An 18177-nucleotide genomic window follows, 5' to 3' on the forward strand; every position below is an offset into this window, starting at 1 on the left:
TATAACCCCCGCCCCAATGGGTACCTTTCTGGTAATTCTTGATCTCTCTTAAAGTGTCGTCGAAAATGGCTCCGGAATCCTACCGTTGCGCCGCCACAGTCTGCTGCTATTTCTTCCTCTTCATATTCTTTAGCTTCATAATGTTCATAGGACCAAGGTCAAATTCAGTGATGATAACAGATGAAGACGGAGGGGTGGATGGCATCAACAGTTTTGAAGAAAGGCCCATGATTTCAGCTAAGATTATGGTGAAAATGCTCTGTATTTCGCCAATTCGCCGATGATTTTCCAGTCCGACGAATTTTGCGATTTTTGGCTACTTTTGTAAATATCATTATTTGCCTTAGTTTCGGTTTCACTCCTCACCAAACCGGCGAAATCCGCCATATTTTGGGCGAATTTCGCTGAAATGTTTTTCCATGAAGGTTATCATGGTAGTAAAATCAGCAATCTCGGAAGCTGGCAATATGAAAACAACACTGATACGATTTTTTACCAAATATTGAAATCGGCAATCTATTGTTTTTTATAGAGAACTTACGATTATAAGGAAAAGTTTGCCCTTTTATAATAGTAGTATAATAGTTGGTGGAACTGAACAAAGAAGAAGAAAAATCCTTGAAAGAGTTTGAGACAAGAGTTGAAGGTCGGAGAAAAAGACCCAATACAATTTATTATATTGGTGAAATTATTCATTCTTTGATTTCTCATTGAAACCAATCCTTCAATCTACAACAGAAAAAATTGTATCACAATGACTAAAAATGAATACCTTAGGAAGCATCCAGAGCTGAAGTTTGATGATGACATCAAGGACGATTATTAGGTTAAGTTGAGAAGAATGACTACTACCAAAAAAAAAATAAGGGAAGAAACAATGGAAAAAGACGAACAGTTACAACTGATTCTCATAAAAATATTTGTTGAATAATTCAATGGATGAGATTGAATCTTACAAAATGAAAGGTTAAAAATTTGGAACATCTAACAAATGTATTTTCACGGCCATTTTGTTCCATTTAATCTATTTTTATTTAAAAATAAGCTAAAGTGTAGCTGATCCGACGTTTGAATAGGGTTCTTTTAATAATTAAGTAATAATATACGGGGAACAATAGTAATTATCTCTAAATATTATTATGACTTAAAATTTTCTTTTACAGTACAGATACAAGAGGTTTCGAATATAGACTAATCATGCATGCCTTTGTTTGTGAATAATGGATTTCTTTACAATGTGTAATGGATTAATCATATCTAAACCCATTGGTTTAAATAAGAAAATGATTTTACCAAAAATAATAATAATAATAATAAGAAAATGACTTTTGATCAGTTAAATTATTAAATTAACATTTCAAATAAGAGGAGATAAAAATCAGGGTCAACACGTTAGGGTAAATCAAGCCAAACTTAGAAAAAACCTGACAATGTCTGTTTTTTTTCAGGTTTTTTTTTTTGGTACAAGACTTCTGTTAGGATTGAGGACTTTTAAATCCTTATAGAATTAGGTAGTGTTTGGATTTCAATTTCAACCTCTACGGTAGGGTTCTAGTTCAAGGCTGGCCCAACCCAATCTAAAAAAAAAAAAATAATAATAATAAAAATTAATAATAAAGAAAAGAAGAAGAAAGAAAGAAAGAAGGAAGAAAACATGGCTTGAAGAAGGACTCATGATCAAAAAAAATGTTTTTTTTGGGTCAAGGATCCAAAAAAATGTTTAACAACTGAGCACTTGAGCAATGTGGTAAGCCCAAGCATGAGAATATCTACTGGTATCATGTGTCTTTGATTATAATGCCCCATGCACTCTGTTCAATTAAGTTATTTGATGGGCCATTTGGAGGCTCCTGTTCAGGCTAAAGAGCCCATAAATAGGAAAACAGATATGAACGACGCTCCAAGAGTCAACACGATCCATCACCATCCTGGGCCCCCGGCCCATCCATTCTGTTTCCTATGAGATCCGTTGATTTCACAGCAACCGCCGCTGGATTAGAATCTTTTGCCTGTGTGCCCAAGGGCCAATATCTTGAATCCAGACCAAGGTGGGACCATCATCGTTAAAGGATGTCCCCTTAGCCCGTATCTCTATATTTGCATAATGTATCTCGCATCCTTAATGCCCATCGAGAGCTTAACAGCTTTAAAGGCATAAAAGTTGCGAAAGATGTGCCAAAAATTTCTCACCTCTTTTGATAGACAATTCTATTTCTTGCATACTACAAAGAAAGACATTATTTTCATGAGGTTAGCTTTAGATCTTTTCTCAACTCTTTCAGGTCAAGAGGAAAATCTAGAAAAGAGTGGATTTTTTTTTCTTCAAGTTTTAATCCCCCTGTAGAGGTAAAAAATAGAATCCAATCTTCACTAGGGTTCCTATTGGGGGATTATACCGACTTTTCGGTTGTAAATAACTGGTTGGTTCAATTGATGGTTCATTGTTATGTATAGCTTTATCCTTGGTTCACTCTCATTCTCATATATGCAAATATGATTTGGGGATTTTTCCTCTGTTCTGCGATTTTGAGGTTTCTAGAGCTTTCATGGCTTCTTCTTCTCGAACACTCCGGTGATGGATTTCAAAAAAGCTCTTTGAACAGATTGTGTTGATCATTCACAAAAGATCACGTCGATCAAAGTAAATTCTTTATGGATGAAGTCTCACGTATTTCATTCCACAACCAAACACTTAATTTTAGTAAATTATAACTCCATAGATTTGAAGTCTATAGATTTGAAATTTCTAGATATTCGAAATCTCCTGTGTCTCTTCTTCTTCTACTTGCTTCGCTTTCTGTTAGATCACAAGACCGAACGTAAAGCTAGAAAAGAGTGGATGTTTTTTTTCTTCAAATTCAATTAATAACTCTATATGAGGTAAACACCTAATGATAATCCAATCTTCACTAGGGTTCCTTCTATGCCTCCTTCAAGTAAATATTTGGAAACTTTCATCTTCTACTCAAAAATGTGGAACAAAAAAAAGGCTTGAAGGACTCATGATCCGAAAAATAACAATTGATCAGTTGAGCAATGTGTATGGATGTATTTCTTGCACAACAATGGCAGCTTTTTTATATAGAGACAGTATGTCCAAGGAAGTAAAACTTCGAACCTCCGTTCTCCCACACCTTCCTCTCTCCTCCCAGACCTGTGGGGCCCCTAGTCACTCTGTTCCTCCGCACCCCACAGGCCTGTGGGCCTCCCAGTTATAATGACTGGTTGATGATGACCCTAAAAAAAAGGGTTGAGCACATGGGCCCTAGAATGAGAATATCTACTGGAATGGTATCAGTGATCCCATAAGTTATTAATGTCTTTGATTAAAATGGCCTACGGAGTCTATTCTATAAAGCTATTTGGTGGGCCATTTGAAGGCTCCTGTTCAGGCTAAAGATACGGATAAGAATGGCCCATAAATAGAAAACAGATACGAACGAACGCTCCAAGAGTCAACACGATCCATCACCATCATGGGCCACCGGCCCATCCTTTCTATTTCCTAGAAGATCGGATGATTTTGACTGTAAATGCCGCTGGATTAGAATCTTTTGAAGACCAAGGCGAGCCCATCACCACTAAAGGTCAAGATTCACCCACAAGTAAACAACCTGTATGTTATAACCGTGCATCGGTGTCATCGAATATTTTCTCGTTCTTCATTTAAAACTCTGATTCTTTTGTCTTATTTCTCTTTCTCTCTCACTCTCTTTCTTTCTATCGTTCCATAAGAAAGCAGCATTTTCATCTGTACAGCGCAGCCGGAGAGAACTTCTCGATCTCCGCCGGTGAATTCTCCGATTCGACAGTTGACCCTCTAACACCATGAAGGTGAGCAATGCTTCATCGGTAACTTCTTTTATTCATCGATTTAGGGTTAGGTTACTACAATTTATAGATTGTTTTTGGGAGATTTATAATTGTGATTCTTATAGAACCCTTCGAATGTTAGCATGTTCTGAAGTGAAATCCGATTTCAATCCTTCGGTTTGAAGTCAATAAGCATAGCGGGACTGACAAGCTAGGGTTTTGTTTCTGTAGGTGTAGGTTTTGACGAGAGCAGAGAATATTGCATGCGTCTCGATCGAGTTCCTCAGTGTTGTAATGAACGCGCCGACAACTATCGAGGCTCATGATCATTTATTACTGCTATAGTCTCTGATTTTAGGACTTTCTAATGAATGACCATGCTTGGACATAGAAGGATACTTAGGTAACTTATGGCCGTTCAACTTTAAAGTTCCTTAGTTCGATTTACCTAAGAACGATATCGCTTGCGGGAGCTTGGATTCGATCGTCCAGAAGGCCAGAAGGAATAGTTACCTCGGTTTTGCGTTTTGAAGAGCTTGACTTTGCACTAAAATGGTATGTGTTTGTGAAAGCTTCCTCCGTTCCCCCAATTCGTGAAAATGTGGCTTTGTAACTTGAGGTTTGAATTAAGCGTTTACTAGAAGAAGCGGTGCTGCATACTGGAGTGCCGTTTTATCTATAGATTCTAATGATAGTTTTGGTTGCAATCATAAATGGGTGTTCATAGCGTCCAATTGATATTTGATTTTATTGTATGAGCAGCATATTTGGTTGGTTCCAGTTGATTTAGGTGGATTAGATTGTATTTCACCTTCATGGGTAGCTCAAGTCGACATTATTTTGGCTCGTAACCATGAGAACACTGCTAAGCTGGAGAATGATTGAGCTGGATATTTTCTTCTTCGTTCCTTTCTCCTTTTTTTTTTTTTTTTTGGTTGGTTGGGGGTGTTGTAGTTAGGGGATTAGCACAATCTTCTTGTTGATTATGTTTAGTATTGAATAGCACTATGTGAAGTCAGTTGGAAGTTTGCCAACTGAAGAATTTCCGCATCCTACCCTCTCATTCTCTAGGTTTTCCTTTTGGAATACCGTTGTTCCTGTGTTCCAGTGCTAGTATGATATTCGTTTTGTGTTTTAATTCTTTTGAATGCCTATACTGATGGATATTATTTCTGCAGTCTTGTTTTCTGATTTATGGGTAATTTGTTTAGACTTGATGGCATTGCATGGAAAGTTTTAATTTTTCACCAATTTTTTTGGGATCTAATTTGTGCTAAGATTTCAAGTATCTTAACACATTCTCCGATACATATCTTTCTTAGGGTACTGATATGACACCCAAAGAAAAGTGTTAAGTGGTATCAACTGTATAGGTTATGATAGTGTTGATTCTTATCAATGCACTTAATATGGCTCTTTTAAACCACATAACTCAATCAGCAGCTCAAAACACTTGCAAGTGCTCCTTTAAGACCTTGTAATCAATTTTGTTTTTTCAAAATCAAATTGGTCCCCTGTTTCTACTGGCAAAATCAACTTTAGTAGTGCTGATTTCATCATTGTTTGGTGATTAAACAACCTGCATTCAAGGACTGGGACTACATCTGTGAAAACTGAAATGACTTCTTTTTTTTTTGTGCTGGTATGTCATTCCTTGTGCATGTACCATGAATGTATCTGTGAGTATAATTTATCTCTACGATATGATAGAATGTCTCTTAAAATCACCTTGTGATATAATACCTAATGTGGATTCTTTGAAATTTAACTTGCATTGTATTAGAATTAGGCTATAAACTTGACAACTCTCAAAGCTTGTGACATCACATCCCTGTTTTGGTGATCCGGAATGGATTTAAAGAGGCAAGTAAACAACATTTTTTGTATGAAGTAGGAACCTCTAAAGGACAAGAGGAGGTTGGAGGAAAATAGAAATGTACAGATTAAATAAGACAATAAATTTGTGTAAAAAAAAAAATGGCGTCTTTCTTTACATGTATTACTCCCTCTCACTTTCTTTGTTGAATTTTTTATTTCTTGTGGATTTAGAGCTGGACTGAGCTTAAAATTTGGTTGAAGACATACTGGAGTCCTCCTAACAACTCTTTTTTGATGGTATGTTCTGTACCTGATGGAATATTTGAATCATAGCATGCTGACATGCATGAGTGTTTATTAGCTGGTTGGTCTGGAGTTATTGCAGCAGTTAAGGTGGCTTCTTTTACTAAGGAGAGAAGGTTTCTTCACTGTGATGTAGCATAATCAAGATGTGGTATTCTCTTGTTGGTAGTCTAATCAAGACATCTGCAATTCCTACCTATAACTTTCTAAATCCCAATCTCCCAACTTTTGCCCTTTGATTTGCATTTTCCCACACCATCACTTGTTCAGAGGTCAAATTAACTATCAAAACATCACCAAATCAGGTTCAAATCACCTGCTTCATCTCCTTGACCTTCGACACAAAGTTGGTCCAATGCTGTACAGGAAAAACCCTGAACTTTCCAATTCCATCTTTAACCTTCTAACTCCATAAAGCCAAAACTACATTTGATTCAGCCATCAAAATCCTTCCAAACTTTGACTACCTCATTACTTAACCATAAACAATACTCGATCCCCTTACTGCCTAATCCAATAGCAAAACCTGTAATTTCCCCTGTCTCGGTTCTTCTTGGAATCCCTGAAATTCACCCACCCTAACCCTAGTTTTACCCTAATACATTAATTTGACCCACCTGAGGTTACCAGTTCAACCCAAATCCTAGCTATTGGCTCCTAGTTGGTCTCCTACTCTCTCTCGGATTGCATCACCTAGTCTCTTAAACACACATCGACCCATAGTTGGCTCAAAATGTGGGGTCTACACCATTCCCCCTTCTCATTTAGTTGGATGCTAAAATCCACTAGCTTTCCCTTATTTATAATCTTTAATTGATTATGGCAATGAATCCTTCCTTGAATTGAACCTAAGAATCAACTAGCTTTCCCTTATATTATAACTATTTGGAAGTTCATTCATGGCAATGAATCCTTCCTTGAATTGAAATGGAAACAATCCTAGGAGTAAAAACTAATTACTTAAACCAATTTAATTGACAAAGAAACAATCTTAAAGGCATGGTTATCAAAGCGCCTGCCTAGGCGGCAAAGCGGTTTATGAACCACTTAAATTGTGATCGCTTAACTAACGGGCTGATTTCTTGCCGCTTTTTTGCTTAGTCACTACCGTTTTGCCGCCTAGATGCTAAAACAACCGCTTTTTTTACATTTTGTAATTTGTGCATATTATTTTTTTTTTTTTTTTTTAATCATAATTTATTCTACAATGCCGTATATAAATTTAAATATGTGAGCCATTTCGGAATCGACGCCCAATTTGCAAATGAACTCCGAGGCCCAAAGTGCCTGTCGGCAACAGAATGTGAAGCATGAGCCATATTCAACATTGATAATCAATGAATCATTAAATGAACAATGACTTGGAAATCGGAATAATGAGATCTATTAATTAATCATCTACATAATTATTGTTATGAATCTTATGATGCTTGATGAGATGAAGTTATGTTTTTATTCCTTTTTTGGATAATTTTTCATAATTGTGATTCTTGAATGTTTTTATTTTTATTTTTATTTTTATTTTTATGAATGTGATTGTTGAATGTTTGTTTAGTACTTTAGTTTATTATAAAAAATATTTGTAGTAAAAAGTAATTTAAAAGTAGTTTATATTAAAAATATTGACTCAACCACTTTTGTCGCTTTATTGCCGCCTAAACGCCAATACGAGCCCCAATCGCTTTGGTCGCTTTGCCGCTTTAATAACCATGCTTAAAGGGTACCAAGTCCCCAACGTCATGACTATCTAGAAATGCAATTTAGATCTTAATTTTTTGGGAATCAACATATATGATAAGCAGCTGCCTCTCCCTTAGAATATTTCATGCAATCAAGGTTCAAGGTATTGGTATCTCAGTTGGTTTTGCTTAGCCAAAGAACTGGGTTGCCTCAGTAACTCGGTGAAATCTCAGCCAAGATGGTGCCCTTATTTTTATTGCCAAAATTTGGTCCTTGCTTTCAGTGGCCATATGACCTAATTAGGCTATAAAATTTTGCAAGGAAGCCTATTTTAGGCCCCTATTACATGGTGGGATTCTCTGTAAAAATCAAAACCAAGATGGTAGTTTGATTAGGACCATAAGTTGTAGCCAGCTCTAACTTTCCACAATAATTAGTATTAGATCCCGGATAATGTAGAACAACTTAAATAAGTCATAGGAATCAAAAGACACTAGAGTATGAGCAATTTTATAAATTATACATCTAACGTTGTTTGTAGGATGGTCAAATATATTTGGAGAAAGTTTAGCAGCACAAGCCAACGACTACCATGTACCAAGTCACCTTATCTCTATATATTCATCCTAATATTGAACAAGTGCCAGGCCTTCATGTCTGAATCTCCTTCAGGGAAGGTTGTTGTTTGCAGCAATTTTCCTCCAAATGTTGTTGTGAAGCATCAGTTCAAACTCAATTAGGTAAACTTCTATCCTTTGCTGGGAGAGTTATGCTCATCCAATCGGTCCTCCAATCTTCCTACCTTTACTGGAGTGGCATCTTTTTAATTCCCAAATCCATTATCCACTCTATGGAGTCTCTCTTCTATGCTTTCCTTTGGCAAGGTCAAGAAGCCTCCAATTTCCTTCATCCCATCTCATGGGCAGCTGTCTGCCAGCCCAAATTTGAGGGTGGGTTGGGCCTCCACCACATTCTTGACGTTGATCTGGTATGTCTCCTTAAACTCATTTGGAAGATTGCATTCAAACATGATTCCATTTGGGTTTCCTGGGTCCACTCCTACCTTCTCAAGCATGACTCCATTTGGATGGTTTCTTGCCCTTATAATCCCTCCTGGATATGGAGAAAGATCCTTCTCCTTCGTCCCCGTGCTCTTTCCGCTATCTCTGTCCAAATCTCGCATGGATCTTCCACTCTTTTTGGCTTGATCCCTGGCATCCATTGGGCATTCTCTTCACCCTACTAGGCCCCCGCAACGTTTATGAAACTTGCATCCCAAAGTTTATCATCCTTGACTATTTCCTCTCCAATGGATCTTGGGTTCCGCTCCCTCACCCGTCCCTCACACATGTCTGGAATGCTCTCCCTCCTATCCACAATCTTCCCCGAGACACCACCATTTGGACTCCATCGCTCTCAAAATCTTTTACCACCTCATCCGCTCCCCTCATCTCCCTGTCCCTTGGTCCCGCTTGGTTTGGTTCAAAGGTCTCATCCCCCGTCATTCCCTTACCCTCTGGAGAGCCTTCAACCTTGCTCTCCCCACCCAAGCCTTCCTCATTAGCCGCCATATTGTCGCTAGCCCCAGTTGTGCCCTATGTGGGAATGGTTCAGAGGACATTGATCACCTGTTTTTCGCCTGTCCTTTTTCCCACCCCCTCTGGGACAGAGCCCTTGCCTCCATTTGGCCCCGCTCAAGGCGCTCACATGGGTTTGCTCATGAATGGTCTTGGATCTTGAGGAATTTTGCTGGAAATCCTATTTGCAATCGCCTTGGCAAGCTTGTCTTTGGTGCCTCCATCCATCATATCTGGTGGGAGCGTAACCTTAGAAGATGGACTCCCAAATCTCGATCCCTTGACTTGATTTGGAAAGCCATCCACTCTGATGTTTCCTCTAGATTGCTATCTCTTCACCAGCCCCCGGTCGCTGACAACCCCAGAAATAGGTTGATTGTTAGTTTTTGGGATCTCAGCTGCTCCTTCTCTTGAGCTTGTGCTCTTCCTCCCCTCCCCCCCCCTCTCTCCTTCTATTCTCTTGTTTTTTCCCTTGTTGGTTGTTTGCTGTTCTTTTAATATATTATTTATTCATCCCAAAAAAAAACTCAGTTAAATAACTACTATGTTCAAACTCAATTAGATAATATCCCTGTCCTATTTTAATTGAGTTTTTTACTTTTCCATGAGATAATGGAATTTTGTCTTAGATTCAGGCAAGATATCATAATCTTTGCCAAATCCATGTAATATTTTGGTATTGGATCTGGTTCAACTCAAGACTTGTCAAAACCAAGAAAATTACCAAGATCTCACTAGCTGTCGAATCATGTATGCATTATATGGGTTCTTGGCAGAATCTTTTTCTAATGCAGTCTGGCATGAGTCTTACGTCTGCGAGTTCGGTTGGTGTGCCATCGTTCCTGAATTTTGATGTCATAAATTTGCAGAGATGTGTCCATGTTTACTAGTTTTGTTACTTGAGTATTATTATTAGTGATGCAATAGAGTAGAAGATTATTCCTAATCCATCTTGTGGATTTTATTGTGATGTGGTCTGTTGTCTGTTTTAGATAAATTGATAATTGTAGTTTATTCCTTTCAATAAACATTTTTCTTTCTAGCCTGTAAAATAGTGTAGAACATTTCAACATGCTCATTTCTTTTCTTTGATTGCTGTGTTTTACCATCAGATAAGTTCTCCTATATTAATAGCACCCCTAATTTTTCTCTGTAATTGTTTCTTTCAGTCTTTCCAGAGCAAAGGCTTTTGGATCGCAAAAGGTCCCGGTTGTTTAACAGATGGAGATATGGCTTATGATAACTCATCCAGAATTGAACCAAAGCGTGCTCATCAATGGTTTATAGATGGTGGTGAACCAGAGTTATTTCCTAACAAGAAACAAGCAATAGAATCTTCAAATAGCAAGCCAATTTCAGGAATTGCAAATGTTGGTGTTTCTCCATGGGAAAGTTCTTCAAGTTTCCAGACAATCTCAGGCCAGTTCAGTGACAGACTATTTGGATCTGAAACTGCAAGGACTATAAATTTTGGTGGTAGAAACATTTCATCTGTCAATGCTGGAAATTTGAATATGATGAGAAAAGATGTGGAGGAACCATTTGGAAATGACCCATCTGTTGGTTTATCTATGTCTCAGACAATGGAAGATCCTGATTCATGCCTCAGTTACGGTGGCATCAGAAAGATCAAAATTAATCAGGTCAAGGACTCTGACAGTGGCATGACTGTATCAATGGGACAATCATACAATACAGGGGACAATGTTACCATGTCAATGGGTCACTCCTTTAACAAGAGAGATGACAACACTATATCCATTGGTCAAACCTATGATAGGGGGAATGATAGTAACATTTCTATTGGTCACTCTTATGTTAGGGGAGACTCAAGTACCATATCAATGGGCCACAGCCACAACAGGGGGAATGACAATACAATATCAATGGGACAGAACTATAGCAGGGGGAGTGATAATACAATATCAATGGGGCAGAACTATAGCAGGGGCAATGATAATAGCTTATCAATGGCTCACACCTATAACAGGGGAGATGACAACTCCATATCAATTGGTCAGACCTACCATAGGGGGGATGAGAATACTGTATCAATGGCTCACACCTACAATAGGGGAAATGAAAATATCTCAATGGGTCAGGCCTATGGTAAGGGAGATGGGAATACCATGTCAATGGGTCAAAACTATGATAAGGGGGAAGAACACACCATATCAATGGGTCACAACTTCAATAAAGGGGAAGGAAGTACGGTGCCCCTAAGTCTATCCTATAATAAGGGTGATAGCAACATTATTTCAATGGGTCACATCTATAACAAGGGAGAAAATATCATCTCGATGGGTCATACTTTTGACAAGGTCGAGGGCACTACCATATCATTTGGTGGCTATGATGAAGAACCAGAGATGAACCCATCAGGCATAAGTGGCTACAACTTGTTAATCAATCAATCTTCTGTTCAGCCTTCAGGTGCAGTTGGTGGGAAGGAACCAGCCGATTCAAATGCAGATCTTGTTAGTGCTACTTCACTGAATTCATGTGGAAGTGAATCAGTTTCTAAGAATAAGATGGAGCTAAAGATGTCAAAAAAGGTAGCTCCAAACAATTTTCCTTCAAATGTCAAAAGCTTGTTATCAACTGGAATGCTTGATGGAGTTACTGTGAAGTATATATCCTGGTCACGAGAGGTAAATTTGGATATGCTTTGTACTTTTTCACATTATTTTTAACCAAAGTGACTCTGTTTGGCTGTTTCATATGCATAGCAGAAGGAGCTTCGTGGGGTTATTAAAGGTTCTGGATATTTATGCAGCTGTCAGTCATGTAATTACTCTAAGGTGAGTGAGCTGTGAGCTGAAATTTTGACTTCAAGTGGTTTCTCTATTGAAGTGTAATTGTTTTGATTATCATGCTCATCCTGGTCAATCCATTGTTTGTTCAGCCACTGAATGCTTATGAGTTTGAGCGCCATTCTGGTTGCAAAACAAAGCACCCAAATAATCATATATTTTTTGAGAATGGGAAGACTGTCTATGGGATTGTCCAAGAACTGAGGAGTACCCCTCAAAACTTGTTGTTTGAAGCAATTCAAAACGTGACAGGTTCACCAATCAATCAGAAGGCCTTCCGTACTTGGAAAGGTAATGATTACTATATGTTTAAATTAATGTCCGAGCCTTATAAATCTAAGACAATTCTGTTGGATGCTGAGATTTATTAGAATTGTACTTGCCTCCATTTGTTGAGTCATTACAAGTTTTAGGTCCCTATCTCATCATTCTTTAAATGCATATTTATGGCAGAAACAAGAACTCTGTTGTTTTTGTCTTTTTGATTCATTTTCAACAGATAAGGTCATGTATATACTCACTTTCTCTCTCTTCAGAATCATTCGAGGCAGCTACACGTGAACTTCAGCGCATATACGGCAAGGATGAATTACAACAACCAAAAAAGGAGCTTCCTTAAGTCTCTGTTCAAATTTCCACTTGGGTTAAACACCTCTTTTGTGTAAGTAAGCATGTAGTTTTGGGTATTAGTAATATTCTCTTGTTGTAGATAAGAACCCACTATCCTTGTAGTTTGTTGAAGGGCCCTTTTGGATAGAGCTATCCTGATTGTATTTTGGAACATAATGAAATAGAAAAGGCTACTATTCCTTTCGCTTCCACCAGACATTTCATGTATATTTTGTTGTCGGGGTAGTCCTGGATGTCATCAGAAGAGAAAGTAGGTTAAACTTTTGATGAGACTTACCTTGTGCTATTCATCTCATGAAAAACTGAGGAATGAAGTAAATCATGGACATTCATTCTTCTTTTAGTCTGTATCTTACAAGCAAGGATCCTGGACAAATGGGTTCCCTGCCCCCATAAACCCTTCTCTTTATTGAAGGAAGAGCATAAATCTTCTTGACTGTATGCATATACCAAAGCGGTTTCACCAGTTATCATTAAGTTTGGATCCTCCCATTAATCAATCACTCAGATACCGTCAAATAAACTGCTGAGTGGACCGGTTTTGGTTTCTAGCGGTGACAGTTCCTCTCCAAATTGACACCCCTAACTGTGTGTTTTCAACCCAGCTGAAGAGATGAAGGGGATCAGGTATGTTTATTTTTCACCATCTGGAATTCTGCTGCGTGCTGTTTCCTCACCTAAAGCCCTATCCTCTGCTGTAGTGGGTGATGCAATATGCCTAAGAGATGCCCTTCATGATGCAATACAGTGCGGTTATAGATGGATACGTTTATACTCAGATAACTAATCTATAGTTTGTTTCTTACAGGGGTTCCAAATTCCAATGCGGATTTAGAATAGGAAGTTCAAATAATATTTTGGGTGATGTTTTGGGTTTTTGTGAGGTTATTGAGGTTTGTGAGTTTGTTTTTATTTTAAGAGTGTCTAATGTTTTAGTGGACATCTTGGCTTGGAGGGCCCAGTCAGTGTCGAGTTTGATCATTAGACATGTTTTCTTTCCCTAATTGGTACTTTCTAACCCCAAGTTGTTCCTCTCGATAGTTTCTTATGAATGCATACGTATTAAAAAATAAGTGTCTTCAACAGATTTGGTATTTTTTTTTTTTTTTGGGGATTAAGGTTATGTTTCGTTGGATTTTCATCATCATTTGGTCATGGTTTTAGGTATAGAGGATCCATAATGGTATTAAATATCAGATTAGACATGGGAATTGTCAAACACCATCAAACATACCGGACTACCTAAAAAACTATGTTTCTTCTTTTTCTTAGATGAGAGTAAATCTTTGTGGACAAGCAGGGAATGAATTCCCCGAGTAGCTAGCAGAAAAATCCCAAGATAAACGAGCTTTAATTGTATTGGTATGTGATCAAAATGGAGAGCATCAAATGCTGAAATCAATGTCCGAAATATTGGACTGTGTTGCCATGTCGGTGACTGGTGACACCACTGACACAACGATATTTTGCCGACATGTTGGCGACTTTTGGCAGGGATGTCGATGAAAATTCGACCCCTAGTTTCGGGGGTATTTAGGGTCATTTTGATTTGAATTTTATCATGTAGCCTAATTTGAAGCCAATAAACATACTGGGAGCATTATTTTGGCTAAAAACATCATTTAATCTAAAATTTCTGATTGGCACATGCCAGACTATATAAACAAAACTGGAAGTTTAGAAAACTTATATAAACTAATGTAAACATGTAAAGAGAACACAAAACACAATTGGTGAAGAGAAGTATTAAAGTCTACAATTCATTATACAATTATGTTAAGTATGACTCATGCTTCAAATTCTGTTGTCGACAAAAGGGGGTCTTGCTCCGGCGGGCGTCCTACTCAGGAGGGGGTCCGGAGAGGCCGCCCCAGCAGGGGTGTGGGGGCAGTGCCCCCGGAGCCTATAGAGGTCTTACATCACTTTGGCAAAAATCGATGAAAAAACCGAATGAAATTTTGTTAAATATGGTGAATTTGGCGATATATTGCCGAAAATTTGACTTTTCGCGATATATCACCGACATTTGGTATATGTCGTATCACCCCAGCGCCAGGTGTCCGCGATATATCGCTGACACTTTGTTCCGTGGCAGAGGATTGGACATCGTCTGCAGAAGCTAGAGAATCAATGACAGAATTTATTTTATCTGCCGAGCCAGATATACCAAATAATGTAACAGAGCACAGAAATCTCTAGCCTGCTTTGTTTGTTGTAATCCTCGATAAAGCCATAATCACCCGATCAGGTTTTGGTGGTTGCCAGTCAAATATTATCTGTTCGAGTTGGTTCTTCAACCCCATTTTTTTGGATTGAAAAACCATTGTTATAGACTTCTCAGTGAGAAAACAGAGCAGTTAGCAGTAGTTCAAAGAAACCTCACTGAAACCTGCTGAGCCTTAAGACTCCTGTGTGGACCCAAGCGGTTGTCTCACGCTTGCAAATGTTGTTCGATTGAATCAGGTTTTCATCATCTCCTTTTGGATCTCCCTGGGTTAAAAATTTAATGGTTAATTTGTTCACAAATTGAGCTCAGGCCCACTTACAAACTCTGGATAATTCTATAAAGAGCCGATTATTCTTCAAATTTGTTTATTATTACTCAATCGCAGCTACATCCAACAGGAACAAGACTCGTGGTGCTTCACAACAACAATGTTAAAGCTCCATGGAATAAAGTAAAAGATACTAACTTCCGAGGTTTCTCAAACAAAATTCTAAACTGGGTAAAATTAGAGTGATGACTGCTTCAAATCTCTGGCTGAAGAGAGCTTAAAATTAAGGTGACAACTGCTTCAAATTTGCAGCTGAAGAGAGCTCCTGGGTTTGTATTGTTCCCGTTTTGGCCAAAACAATGGTGGCTAATTCATTGTCATTATTCTTCTCCCCGCAATCGGTGATGGCTGTTGGCAGTTCAACTAGTGGTGATGGCATGTAATCCTTGCTCTTACCCCACACGACAAGATACAATCCAATGGCTATGACTAGTGCTCCAAGAATGCTGCAAAATTTTAATGTATAATACATCTTTTAGATATTTTTCTTTTCCATGGTTATATCTGTTCAAAAGGGTTCTAGTTCATACCTTCCCATACATAGCTGTTCTCCCAGAAGGAAAGTACTAAGTACAGCAACAATAACCATGCTTAGGGGACTAAAAGATGTGTTGAAAACTGGTCCTCTTTTCTTCATTACCCATGATTGGATAGAATAGCTTAGCCCAGAACACACAATACCCTGCAAGCAATAAAGTGAATCTCATCAATAAAGTCCAAAGGTTAAACCCACAAACAGAAAAGATCTTCTTGGTCTGTATCATATAGCGTTAAGTTACTTACGCTGTAGAGGACAGCTACAAATTTCATGCCCCAGCCAATAGACCAGATACCAGTGTTTCCATGTTCAATTGCTAGTGAAACCAGGGCACCCTCGATCGTGCCCATCAAACATATCCAGACAGTGAGAGAGAGCTCAGCTGGGTATGCCTTTAATGTGATTGCCTAGAAAGAAAAAGATGAAATTTTGTTAGCAAACCCTTTGTCTTCAGTTTACCACTAAAACTAGTCGTTGATAATCTATGTATGGGTGGTGTGTTGCTGAAGAGATTGCTTACCTGGAGAATGACAAATCCAGCCCAGCAGACGCAACCTACTGTGATCATAAGAGCTCCTTTAAGAGGTTGTAACGTGACACTGGCTTCTGTTGTTCCATGTTGGACATTTGTTCCTTTGCTCCATGGCAAGTCTATGGCAGGACCTTTGATTAGGGTCATTATGGTTGCTCCTCCAACAGTTACTACAGTTCCTACCACCTTAGCTATGCTCCTTGGTCTCTTAAGATTGACTTCCTCCATCCTAAGAAACACTCATCACCAACTCAAGTTAGTAAGTCAGCACTCTGAAGAGGCATAAAAACAAATTTAGGTACTGTAACAGGGGAATTACCTAAACAGGAAAGCCATTAGAAAGGTCAAGGCAGGAACCATATTGGACATCGCTGTGGTGAATGTAGCTGAGGTATACTTCATTCCAGCATAGTATAAGTTCTGGTCAATCACTGGCCTGTAAAGAATAAGTTATATAGTTTAGTGCCCACTGCAAGCTAGATTATTACTTTTAGAACACAGGAGACAATATATATCCAATTAGAATATAGTCTATTTAATGGTCAAAGTGATTACTCTAGCAAACCCATCAATGTGATCTTGGCAAAGATGGAAACTGTCATCGGCGGCCTCACTTTCCTGCAGAAACATGAAACAGAGCTTAGTCATGCTGCATTAACATTTGGAAATGCAAACACAAGTCATGAGTGGATCAAATAAGAAATTCTCTTGGTAATCTGGCTGATATAGAGCCAGCCAACCTAACAATCTCTGAGATAGTTCTCTGTTTTTCTAACATCACTAATTCTGGGAACTTCAAAGATGCTGAAAACTGAAGAAACTGAATCTATGATCCTCAAGAATATTACAGCCAAATATCTTGTCCAGAAGATAACTATAAAGTCTTATCCCTCCTGTATACTGGATTATCTTAACGAGTATGCCACGGGACTTGTTTGGGAAGGACAGTAAGGGTATGGTGAGGTTACTGAAACTCTTCAAGTCTATCTAATAAGCTTAAAATCCAAGACAACCAATAATAAAATGAGAACAAAGAGAACTAGTTCTTTAAACTGTTCAAAACAGTAGACACACACACACAAACCTCTCGAGGATGAGAGCAAACGGGAACATAACAGCAACTGCAATGGCGTGGCGGTAGACAGAAAGGGTGTAATGGCTCAATCCCTGATCCAAAGCAATCTTGACAAAGATAGCCAACCCAGCAAGCCCAAACTGCACAAGTACAACAGCCAAGTATAGCTTTGTCTTATGGAACAGACGACATAAGTACTGACTTATGATCAATATGTGCTTTCCCATCTCAACCCAAAACTCTATGAACAGCTTTTAATTGAAGACTCAAAACTAACAATGTCAAACACCAAGTTATGAAGTAAACTTGGCTAGAATGGAGAGAAATATAAAAGAAAACACCTGCTCTGTGATGAATGAGAAATAGGGGAGGTGATGCCTTATTTATACACCAATCCACAAAGCCTCAGCAGACTCATGCATGGATAAACAATCTCAACAATTCTGGGGGCTCCACCAAGTTAAGCATTTGGATTTAGAACTCAATGGCCTTAGTGCATTCCAACATCCTTAATTAACAAAATCTAAAAGCTGGATTAAATGTTGTAGATAGGAGATCCACTTCATCACTTGCTTTTGTTGAAGACTAAAACGAGTAAAAAAGGAAACCTATGAGAATACGCACCACTGCTTAATCAAGATGCACTAAGTAATATTTTTATTAGATAGTTTGTCTTTTTTCTTTGTTTAGGCTGCTAGAAGCTTGGTTGAACCTTCAACTGTGCATACATGTAGTATACGGATGGTATGAGTATCACAACCACCAAGTTAGTTGTTGCCTTTAAAGAATTGCATATCAGGTTCTCTGCACTAAGTCACCAATTCCTTCATGTTTATAAAGTTT

At 38.3% G+C, this 18177-nt stretch overlaps 2 protein-coding genes across 3 annotated transcripts; one reads left to right on the plus strand and one right to left on the minus strand.

The window, feature by feature from the left end:
* Positions 1-3693: 3693 nt before the first annotated feature.
* Positions 3694-13296, plus strand: LOC149023444 (uncharacterized). 2 transcript variants are annotated; one of them, XM_089143976.1, is made up of 6 exons: positions 3694-3834; positions 4045-4368; positions 10361-11842; positions 11921-11992; positions 12097-12295; positions 12541-13296. In XM_089143976.1, exons 2-6 carry the CDS (start codon positions 4366-4368, stop codon positions 12621-12623), a joined length of 1839 nt encoding a protein of 612 aa, XP_089000102.1. In that variant the 5' UTR covers positions 3694-3834; positions 4045-4365; the 3' UTR covers positions 12624-13296. The 2 variants fall into 2 exon arrangements, with proteins under 2 accessions (XP_089000102.1, XP_089000103.1); XM_089143977.1 differs by having other exon boundaries at positions 11924-11992; positions 12541-13295.
* A 1885-nt stretch (positions 13297-15181) lies between these two features.
* Positions 15182-17681, minus strand: LOC149023445 (WAT1-related protein At2g37460-like). Its single transcript, XM_089142799.1, has 7 exons — positions 17344-17681; positions 16815-16877; positions 16579-16695; positions 16248-16488; positions 15973-16134; positions 15720-15871; positions 15182-15635 (listed from the first exon to the last, which is right to left on the minus strand). Exons 1-7 carry the CDS (start codon positions 17559-17561, stop codon positions 15413-15415), a joined length of 1176 nt encoding a protein of 391 aa, XP_088998925.1. The 5' UTR covers positions 17562-17681; the 3' UTR covers positions 15182-15412.
* Between the last annotated feature and the right edge of the window lie 496 nt (positions 17682-18177).

The sequence above is a fragment of the Hakea prostrata genome, chromosome 2, assembly GCF_041222555.1.
Source record: "Hakea prostrata isolate BN-2017 chromosome 2, UWA_Hpros_2, whole genome shotgun sequence".
Lineage (NCBI taxonomy): Eukaryota > Viridiplantae > Streptophyta > Magnoliopsida > Proteales > Proteaceae > Hakea > Hakea prostrata.

Coding starts and splice junctions, on each gene's coding strand:
- LOC149023444 (XM_089143976.1), top strand. Junction 11,843..11,920: donor ATATATCCTGGTCACGAGAG/GTAAATTTGGAT, acceptor TCATATGCATAG/CAGAAGGAGCTTCGTGGGGT. Junction 11,993..12,096: donor AGTCATGTAATTACTCTAAG/GTGAGTGAGCTG, acceptor TTGTTTGTTCAG/CCACTGAATGCTTATGAGTT.
- LOC149023445 (XM_089142799.1), bottom strand. CDS start 17,561: ATGGGAAAGCACATATTGATCATAAGTCAGTACTTATGTCGTCTGTTC. Junction 16,489..16,578: donor CTAATGGCTTTCCTGTTTAG/GTAATTCCCCTG, acceptor AGTGTTTCTTAG/GATGGAGGAAGTCAATCTTA. Junction 15,636..15,719: donor GAACAGCTATGTATGGGAAG/GTATGAACTAGA, acceptor AAAATTTTGCAG/CATTCTTGGAGCACTAGTCA.